General features: G+C 39.9%; 1 protein-coding gene across 1 annotated transcript in view; it reads right to left on the bottom strand.

Annotated features, from left to right (window-relative positions):
- GAPVD1 (GTPase activating protein and VPS9 domains 1) overlaps nucleotides 1-11,243 on the bottom strand; it is a 66,956-nt gene that overhangs the window by 22,125 nt on the left and 33,588 nt on the right. Inside the window, exons 12-15 of the mRNA XM_023510573.1 lie at nucleotides 6,571-6,648; nucleotides 6,100-6,470; nucleotides 3,229-3,316; nucleotides 1,912-1,992 (exon numbers count right to left, since the gene is read on the bottom strand). Coding sequence (XP_023366341.1) covers nucleotides 1,912-1,992; nucleotides 3,229-3,316; nucleotides 6,100-6,470; nucleotides 6,571-6,648 — 618 coding nt within the window. The remainder of the gene's footprint in view (nucleotides 1-1,911; nucleotides 1,993-3,228; nucleotides 3,317-6,099; nucleotides 6,471-6,570; nucleotides 6,649-11,243) is intronic.

Genomic DNA, 11,243 nt, shown 5'->3' with positions numbered 1-11,243 from the left:
GTGTTGGCTCACGCATGTAATCCCAGTACTTGGGAGGCCAAGACCGGTGAATTGCCTGAGCTCACAGGTTTGAGACCAGCCTGAGCCACAGCAAGACCTCATCTCTAAAAAATAGCCTGGTGTTGTGGTGGTCACTTGTAATCCCAGCTACTTGGGAGGCTGAGGCAAAAGAATCACTTGAGCCCAACAGTTTGAGGTTGCTGTGAGCGTGATGGCATAGCACTTTACCAAGGGTGATAAAGTGAGACTGCCTCAAAAAAAATTTTTTTTCCTTTCATATCATTTAAAAATTTATTTAATGGTAACTTTTCAATTCATTAATTAGGACTGAGTAGAAATTTCTAAACCAGTAGGGAAGCTAAATTGCTTAAATCACACTCAAAGAAAATGGGTTACTTTAGAAAAAAAATTTAAGAAAAATACTTAACGGCTTAACTACTACTTAGCTTCTAGTCCTAGCACCAAGAAGCAAGAGAAATATACTATTCAAAGATACAAGGAGAAAACATAACTTGCCTCAAGTTATTAATTCAACATTTTAAAAACATGAGACTTCATTAAAACTAATTCACTTTGTAAACACTGGTGTTCTTCTAACATTAGAAACGTGGTAAGGATACATAAATATCTTGCCCGAAGGACAATGTCATTCTAAATTTTACCAATTAGACCAGAAGGCCCTGATGAATAGAGGTCATGCATGATTTGGCTTAATATGTATAATGCTTAGCACAGGGCCTGGCATGAGTCAGATGGTCAACAAATATTGGCTGAATAGGACAGACCTGGCTGCTCTCTGCAGGGAACCATGGCCTATGAGCACTACTGTTCAAAACCTTTTATTCCAAGGAAGTTATCATATCAAATAAGTCAAGAATATATATGCTAGGACATGGAAATATACCTAAATATATATTTATATGTTTAAATGTAATATAAATATATATTTAACTAGACATTAAAATCATATGTGTTAAAATGGGATTCTACCTATACTATGCTGAATTCTTTGAGGAGGATGTTCTTTTGAAACCTACCCCACTTTTTGATCCAAAAAAAAAAAGTTCATTCATTTAGTAGGATAGTAGGATAACATAATTTATAATCAGGATAAGAGAAAAAGAGGAGAGGTGAGAAATGAACTTCCCTTTAAATACTCTAGTCACTGGAAACAATACACAGCTATCAAACCCAAGGTTGTGTCATGAACACTACCTCTTAAACTTTTAGGGTGCTCCTTCATAATGTGCCCAGAAAGAAGCTGCAGAAATACAAATGCTGAATAAGGTAAGAACTCGACCCCTAGCTTTATTTTCCATGAGTCAGACAGCAATGTTAAAATGGTTCAAGCTGTAAAAAATCAGTAAAGTTTTTAAAACTTATATATATTATGATAGTTGGCATTTATGATATCATTTGAACACTTTATCACAAAAAAGGAAATCATTAGGTAAAACAGAATTTCTTTGTGATCCTAAATAATCAAGAACTATAGATGAAAATAAATTTAGAATTCTATAATTAATATTAAAGAAAACTATTCAATGATTCAAAGATATAGCATGCACAGCACTAAAACCGTCACCACACTTTTCTAAAAGGCACTGTGTCATCATCCCACTAGATGTCGAGTTGTAGGGTATGCCTAGAGGCTCAGCATCAGGGGCCTCATCATAAATGGAAGTTATGATAATGAGGATGATGATGGTGGTAGCAGTCTGCAGGAAGAGCACACTGAGATTCACTGTGGCTGCCAATTGGAAACCACAGAGCTATGAAGAACATACTCCCCACTATACACACACAGACACACTCTTCTAAAAAAGGCAACGCTTATGGCACCCAAGAAAAAGTGTTATGAAATATGTGCTCTGGGAATGAAGGAGCCAGGAAGTCCATGGGTCTACAAACCTGTGAGTGTTGAGAATCTGTCAGGCCCCAGATCATCTTTGTCTTTTTCTTGTTTTTCTTTCTTTCTAAATGGTATAGGAGCTGGAAATTAAATAAAGTCAGTAGTGTGACATATAAAATACTGCACTACTTGGAAGTTAACTGGTGTGCCAACATTTCTAAGTGAAAGGAAGTTGAAAAGTTTAAAAGCTAAAAAATCCCAAGTGCCAACTGATAATCGTTCTTAAAATAGCATTGAAGTTTCTTAAAAGGAGCTCTCAGAATCTGCTTTGGAGTCATCTGCTTTAGGAAAAATGATTTAACAGGAATCCATTAGAAACTAAATCAAAACCACTGCTTCTTAACCTCTGCTCAAAGACAACACATTGAAAACTCCTAGCCTCATCTCTCCTCCTCAAGTGGGCTTGAGTATGGCATGAAAGCAGTTCTCCTCAGTTCCTGAGTGCCACAGTGCTGAGATGAGGCCTTTCGATGAAGTGCCCAGCTTTACTCCTGGATGATCTTTCCTTTCAGGAAGAGAGGATTCTGCCAACCCAAATGATGCTAGGCTATTCACCAAAAAAGCAAACAATTTTATACAATTACCTTCCAAAATAAACACTAATATTAAGGGTATAAACGTTCTCAATGAATATAGACACAAAAAGCTTAAATTTATTCCATTACATTAACAATTCAGGGGGAATGTTTAATTACCAATAGCATCCCATTTTCCTGCAATCATTAATAGCAATTCATGTCAAAAGTTGTATGGTTAACTTCAACAGTATATGATATTTAAACAACAGTTGACCAGCACGACTTCCATTTATGAAATCACTACCTCTTTCTGCAAAGAACAAGAACATTTCTTTTTTTTTTTTTTGAGACAGAGCCTCAAGCTGTCCCCCTGGGTAGAGTGCCGTGGCATTACAGCTCACAGCAACCTCCAACTCCTGGGCTCAAGCGAATCTCCTGCCTCCGCCTCCCAAGTAGCTGGGACCACAGGCGCCCGCCACAACGCCCGGCTATTTTTTGGTTGCAGCCGTCATTGTTGTTTGGAGGGTCCAGGCTGGGGATTTGAACCCGCCACCTTAGGTGTACATGGCTGGCACCTTAGCCGGTTGAGCTATAGGTGCCAAGCCAACAAGAACATTTCTAAAGCTCTGCCTCAACATTTATATGAGTAAAACCATTTTCTACACCCTCAAAAACAACTAGAAACTTAGGCCCAGCAAGTCTCACCGAAGAGTTGACATACTGGCTCTCTGAAAGAGATTTTAGGGCTTTGCTTCTTGTTGCTAATAATTATAGCATTCTAATGTTTTATAAAATTACCTTTAGGCATGGCTGAAACAAAACGTTTTCTCCACCAAGGTCTGTTCCTGTCTGATTTCTCATCATCGCTATCTTTGCGTTCTTCAGTCTGTAGAAAAAGTTGGATGCTTTATTTGGAGTTTGGTAGCAGGATAAATTACTATGAAAAGGATTTCGGAAGTCTGTGAAATACAAAAACCAGTCTTGTTTGCCTTAAAACAAAACTGTTCTTATTGCCATGTAGGCAACTGTTGGAACATGGAAGTATACCTTTTAAGCACAGGACTGTTACCTGCTTGAGGGCAAGCACTACTAATTACGTTAGTAAGCCAAAGTTTAATACAGAGACTGGTATACAGTAAGCAATCAATAAGTACTTACAGAATAAGTAAATGCAGTGCAAATAAACTCTAGAAGGGTAGTACAGATATTAGTAGTAGTAGTAATAATAAAGCCGAATGTGCACTATGTGCCAAATACTGTGCATAAGGGTATGTGTTATCTCATTTCATCCTCACAGAAGCCTTAGGAGATAGCTCCTATTATTAAGCCCTTCATATAGATGAGAAATATGAAACTGAAAAAAGTTATCTCTCATCTTCCTCCAAGTTACACAGCCTATATATGGGACAGCTGAGACTTAGATCATTTCTTGATCACCAATTATACTGAGTTATCATTAAGACATGTCAAAAGGCAGAGACTGTAATTCCCTTATTAGCCTATCAAATGTCCATGGACAAATCACTTAATTTCCATTTTTTCATCTATAAAACTGGTACTAAAAATATCCTCTGTAAGGGCATCCATGTGAATAAGGTATCAGAACCCTAGCAGAGAGATGAGGGCATCTATGCTAGAGAGGAGTTGGGAATGGGGATGAGAAATTGATTACATACAGGGGGACCAATCAAATAAGTACATACACAAAGAATAGTGAAAGCAGATTTCTCATGTTAAGAGAAAGGAGTTACAAATATAGAAAGGAAGAAAGATGAAACAAATTCTATTGTTTCTGGACGAGAATTGAAAGTATTAGCATGGAGCTCAGGATTCTATTTATAGAAAGAGAAATAGAAATAAATGCACTGGTAAATGCACGCGTGCGTGAACACACACACACACACACACTCCCTGAGAAGTCCCGGAAGCAGCAAAAGGCCTACAGCAATGCATGCTGTATCTAATCTCTAAAAACCATTTTTCAAAGGAACAAGGGCTCCTTAGAGAAATGGTTGATTCCAGGACTGGGGCAGACAAAGTAGAATATAAGCTTATAACATCTTGTGCCAGAAAGCAAAGAAATTCTCAAAGAATAATAGCAGCATGTCAAAAGAACTCAGAAGCAGCTTGACGGACTCCCACTGGCCGAATTCGGAAAAACTGGGCTTCAAAATAAATGATAATACCAACTCCACTGACTATAATAGAAGACCATGAGACCGTAGGTGTAATTAATTAATAAGCAGATGAGTTAAAAATTTGATGAAGAATAGTATAGTTACCTATTTTCAAAGTACCCCTCTGTACAAAATACTTATTAATTATAAAGGGGAAAAGGGGGAAAAGTAACTTTATAGTGGCCAACCCTAGATGACACCACCTTCATCAAATGATCCAAATGACCACCACAATGACAGGACAAATTAAAATTGTGTGGTACCTGAGAGAATGCAGTGAAAAGAACAATGTCATTTTAGTGATTTCCTACCATAGATAAATAACCTGAATCTAATCATCAGAAAACATCAAAAAACCCAAATTGACATTCTAGGACATAAGTGGTCTGTAAATTGCCAGAGTGATATGGTCATACAAACTACAGAACTGTGCTAGAATAAAAGAAACTAAAACAATATGACAGCTAAAAGCAGCTGTGATTCTAAATGGGATCCTTTATTATAAAGAATGTTCTGGGAACAACAGGGACGCCTGCATGGGGTGTGGGAATTACACGGTAGTTAGTGGTGTATCAATGCTTTGCTGATGCTGATGGCTGCAATGTGAAGGAGAATGTACCAGTTTGTGGGAAACTTACAGTAAAGTATTCAGAGGTGATGGAGCATCATGTTGGCAACATGCTCTCTCAAATGGAAAACAAGTGGTTTTGTTTTTGGTAAGGCAAACACGAAACAAAATTTACTGAGGAAAAGACAGGCTTTCAGAGTCTTACAAAGCTGAATACATTCACCACAGACAGTGAATAAGCCTCCATTGCTAGAGCAAGTAGGCAAAGAAGCCAAAAGGAGGATTCTTTTACTGTACTTACAACTTTTTTGTAATTTTATCAATGTTGCAAAACAAAAAATAATACTTCATCTAACCATCTCAATTACCAAATCATCAGATACAAAATTGCTGGGAGAAAAGCTAAACTGTCATAAAAGTGAAAAAGAATACTACCATACAACCAAAGTGGTACAGATTTCCTATGGGTTATGGTAGTGGGCATACTAGACTGACAAGTGATTCATTAATTGACAGTGTCTCACTCTGTTGCCCAGACTAGAGTCCATAAGCACATTATCTTATAAGCAGCCTCCAACTTATAGGCTCAAGCAATCCTCCTGCCTCAACCTTCTAAGCAGCTAGGACCACAGATGTTCACCACCATGTCCAGCTAATTTTTTTTTAAGGTAAATTTTTAGTAAACACCAGGTCTCACTATATTGCCCAGGCTGGTCTCAAACTCCTGGCCTCAAGCTAGCCTCTCACCTCAGCCTCTCAAAATGGTAAGGATTATAGGCATAAGCCATCATGCCCAGCCAACAAATCATCTTTAATCCTAGATATTACATTCTATGTTAATCTCAGCTATCATAGAACCAGGCAAAAAGAACACTAAAGCTGACCATAACTGGCAAATTTTTCTACATGGCCTATGTTCCATACCTCTCCTCTTGAGGAGTCCTTACTCGGAGATGAAGATGATGAGTGCGGTGCAGCCACCAAAGAAGTAGCACCAATGGCTGCAGATGGAGGGAGGTCTCGCTCTTCATTCCCTGGACGTCGATTCCAGCTGGGATCACTCATGGGTCGCCGGACAGAAGATACAATATCAGAACTCCTGCTTCGTACTAATCTCTCAGGGTAAGAATGCCTTTGTTTAAATGCCTCCATTTCAGCTGGAGTTAAAACATGGGAAGCAAAGTTTGGCAACCTGGCTTCATTTCCTCCCACAGCACCTTCCAGGATTGGGGGATCTGGTGGTGGATGTGATGGCCTAGCATAGTGAACCTTTGGCCTAACCACAGCAGAAGCTCCTGGAAAAAAAAAAAATTGTAGCTGAGACACATTTAATCCAACAAAGGTATTAACAAAATGCCTTTGTTACAGACTCAAAAGTTCACTTCATTAGTTTACCTTCATGTGAAGACAGGGGATCAAACATGGCCAGCAGAGACTCTGACTGAGAAGGGGGAGAAGTCAGCTGGTGGGCACCTGAAACAAAGAGGGCAAATTGTGAGAGTAGGCCAGAACTTATGACAGGGAAAATTATCAAACAGTGAAAAGGGTCCTAAGTGGTGACAGTTTTCCTTTTTTGATCAATTAGAATTTGTGTATACCAGAAAAAGAGAAACTAATGAATATCAGATTCAGATTATTATTTCAAATTCATTTTACATTATCTTCATACATGGATTTTTTTCTTTTTCTTTTTTTTTGAGATGGAGTCTCACTGTATCACCCTTAGTAGAGTCCTGTGGCAACATAGCTCACAGCAACCTCAAACTGTTGGGCTCAAGCGATTCTCTTGCCTCAGCCTCCCAAGTAGCTGGGACTACAGGTGCACACCACCACCACTAGCTATTTTTTTGTTGTAGTTGTCATTGTTGTTTGGCAGACCCAGACTGGGTTCAAACCCGCCAGCCCCAGTGTATGTGGCCGCCGCCCTAGCCGCTGAACTATAGGAGCCAAGCATGGATTTTTGTTACATTTCAATAGCCTAGCATCTACAACCCTATTACTTCCAATGCTCATGACCAAATATTATGGTTAATGGAGGCAGCACAAAGATAGAGGACTTTAAAGAAACTCAAAACTTTAATAGGGCAGCGCCTGTGGCTCAAAAGAGTAGGGCACCAACACCATATGCTCGAGGTGGTGGGTTCACACCCAGGCCCAGCCAAAAAAAAAAAAAATTGCATTAAAACAAAACAAAACAAAAAACTTCAGTAAAGTCATATCCTTCCCGAGCCTCATCTTTCCCCAATCTGTAAAGACAGGAGCAATACTATCTACAGAAGGGTATAAATAAAAATTTATATGCCTGAAATTCTAACATTGTTCTCAGCAAATGACTTAGTTTAAAAAGAATCCATCAAGAGGCTGGTTAAGAGGCTGGGAGTGGTGGCTCACACCTGTAATCCTACTACTCTGGGAAGTTGAGGCAAGTGGACTTCCTGAGCTCAGGAGACTGAGATCAGACTGAACAAGAACAAGACCCCATCTCTAAAAATAACCAGGCATTGTGGCAGCCACCTACAATACCAGCTACTCAGGAGGCTGAGGCAAGAGGACTACTCGAGCCCAAGAGACTGAGGTTGCTGTGAGCTAAGATGCCAACGCACCCTACCAAGGGCAACAAAGTGAGAATCTAACTATAAATAAATAAATAAATAAGAACCCATAAGAAAAATGAATGTTACTAATACATTACACCATGAAACCAACTCTACCCTCAAAAGCATACTATTCTAAGCTATAGGGAAAAGATAAGTCCTCTAAGCATGTCCAACCAAAAACAGAAATATTAAAATAGATAAGTATGCAAAATGCTAAAATTTTCAAACATAAAAATAAAACTATTAATCTACACTTTTTTAGTCTGAGCTATACTTTTTGATAGTGAATAATATGGTACTATTATACCTTTTGATCTTTTATTCTATAGTTTAAATCATTATGACAGATAGCTTAGAATACCAGTTCTTAAAATTTTTGTTATCAGGATGCTTTTATATCTTTAAAAATTATTGACCCTGGGTGGCCACCCATGGCTTAGTGGGTAGGGCACTGGCCACATGCACCAAGGCTGGCAGGTTCGAACCCAGCCTGGGCCTGCTAAACAGCAATGACAACTGCAACAGAAAAATAGCCGGGCGTTGTGGCAGGCACCTGTGGTCCCAGCTACTTGGGAGGCTGAGGTAAGAGAATCACTTAAGCCAAAGAGTTTGAGGTTGTTGTGAGCCGTGATGCCACAGCACTCTACTGTGGGTGACATAGTGAGGCTCTGTCTCAAAAAAAAAAAAAAAAAAAACCTTTATTGCCCCTAAGAGCCTAAGTTTATATTAGTTATATATAGTACCTATTGCTAGTTACTATACTGGAAATTGAAATTCAAGTTTAAATATTTATTAATTCATTTAAACATAACCATTACACAGTAACAACAAAAAAACCTATTTAATGAAAAATTATTTATTTTCCAAAATAAAAAATAAAGAAAACAGTAGCATTATTTGACCTTTTTGCAAATTCCATTAATTCTGGTTTACTAGAACATAGCTGGATTCTCTATCTGCTTCTATTTTCAATATGTTGCAATATGTTGTTCTGGCTGAAATACACAAAGAAAAAGTATGCAGAGGGAGAATATATTTTTTTTTCTTTTTAGAGACAGAGTCTCACTTTGTCACCCTCTGTAGAATGCTGTGGCATCACAGCTCACAGCAACCTCCAGCTGTTGGGCTTAGGTGATTCTCTTGCCTCAGCTTCCTGAGTAGGTGGGACTATAGGTGCCCACCACAATGCCTGGCTATTCTTTTGTTGCAATTTGGCCGGGGACGGGTTTGAACCCACCACCCTTGGTATATGGGGCCAGCGCCCTACTCACTCAGACACAGGCACTGCCCCAGAGGGAGAAATTTTTTTTTTTTTTTTTTGAGACGGAGCCTCAAGCTATCCCCCTGGGTAGAGTGCCATGGCATCACGCTCACAGCAACCTCCAACTCCTGGGCTCAAGTGAGTCTCCTGCCTCAGCCTCCCAAGTAGCTGGGACCACAGGCACCCGCCACAACGCCCAGCCATTTTTTGGTTGCAGCCATCATTGTTATTTGGCGGGCCAGGCTGGGGATTCGAACCCGCCACCTTAGGTGTATGTGGCTGGCGCCTTAGCCCCTTTAGCCACAGGCGCCGAGCCCAGAGGGAGAATATTTTAATAGTCTTTTCAGAAAACTATGTATATTCTTCCTTGATATTCTACTAAATCTTGACAAGTATTTTTTTCACAGGTTAGCTACAAGGTGGAATCTGAAACAAAATCAATGATATTTTATATTCTTTTGTTAAACCTTAAAATTAATTGGTCTAACTTGTACTTTTTTCCCTCTTTTTTGCACTTTGGATCTTTTACTCATGCATGATTTTGTAACATTTATCAATCATTTGGGAAATATTGTTTCAACGAGATACGGAGATCTTCCAAATGCAGACACATTTCATCACATAATCTCAAAATTCACATTTTTGATATCACCGCCAGTCTCACAAGAAGTCTTTTTTTTCCCCCTGAGACAGTCTCTCACTCTGTCACCCACGATACAGTGCAATGGCATCATCATAGCTCATAGCAACCTGAACTCGCAGGCTCAAGGGATCCTCTTGCCTCAGCCTCCCAAGCAGCTGGGACTATGGATGCATACCAGTGTTACAAACCAGGAACTGAGTCACAACGCAGCAAACTGATGGTCCCCCTGCACAGGGACCTTACCCCCTTCCCCACCCAGGGTCTGGCAGACAAAGAGAGAGAAAGGCTGCAAAATTCACACACACACACATAGTGTTCTGACCTGTGAACAACACCACCATTATCAGCCCATCTCAAGGCTAACAGGTATTGTCCTGAGCCTAGTACTTAAGGGTATTAGAAAACTGGGGGCATGGCTCAGGGCCTGTAACTCAGCGGTTAGAGCCCAAGCCACATACACTGGAGCTGTCGGGTTCAAATCCAACCTGGGACCGCCAAACAATGACAACTACAACCAAAAAATAGCCAGGCATTGTGGCGGGTGCCTGTAGGCACAGCTACTTGGGAGGCTGAGGCAAGAGAATCGGTGAAACCCAAAAATTCGAGGTTGCTGTGAGCTGTGATGCCATAGCACTCTACCAAAGGCAACACAGTGAGACTCTATCTCAAAAAAAAAAAAAAGAAAAGAAAATTGGGGGCATTACTTTTATAAGGCAAAAAGTAAAGAGGTAACAGCTTCATGCTCCAATTAAACAGGCAGTTCTTTACTTAGGGACGTTATCAGGCTGAAGGACAGGGGAGTAATAAGTTACAAATCAAAGAATATTTTGGAGGAAATTTAATGAAGGAAAGTTACACCCTTCAGGTCAAGATGCCTGCAACTGCAGGGTATCTGCAAGGAAAATTATCAATTACTTTCTAATATTATTTATATTCTTGTTTCTAAGTTGTCAATCTCTACCTAGATACCTCCCAGGCTATTTTATCTATTCTGCTGGACATTCCAACCCCTCTTCGCCATCAAAGGCATGTCTTGCAGCTGGGGAGCTGAAATCAGGGCTGTAACCCACTCAAGATTTCAGGGGGGATGCCAGCTTACTCTAGCTTTCACCCACGTACCAGCAAGCCCTGCTAAACAAAAAAGTTTTTAACTAACAGGAAGCTAATCAAGCCCACAGAGGTAGATGCAAGTTTCTAAAATTCTAATTTTTTTTCTTTTTTCAAGAGACAAGGTCTCGCTTTGGCTAAGGCTGGTCTCAAACCTGTGAGCTCAGGCAATCCACATGCCTTGGCCTTCCAAGTGCTGGGATTATAGATATGAGCCACCACACCTGGCTTAATTTTTATTTTTTTAAATGATGGGGTCTCACTGTGTTACCCAGGCTGGAATGCAGTGGTATCATCACAGCTCATTGTGGCTTCCAACTCCTGGGTTTGAGCAATTCTCTTGCCTCAGCCTCCTAAGTAGCTGGGGCCACAGTCCTCCAACACTATGCCTGGCTAATTGTTTTTCTATATTTCATAGAGACAGCATCTTGCTCTTGCTCAGATTGGTCTTAACTTCTGC

This window comes from Otolemur garnettii, unplaced genomic scaffold (assembly GCF_000181295.1).
Source record: "Otolemur garnettii isolate 467f Iridium unplaced genomic scaffold, OtoGar3 scaffold00014, whole genome shotgun sequence".
NCBI lineage: Eukaryota > Metazoa > Chordata > Mammalia > Primates > Galagidae > Otolemur > Otolemur garnettii.
Note: the sequence above shows the minus strand (reverse complement) of the source record. Positions and strands in the feature narration are given on the sequence as shown.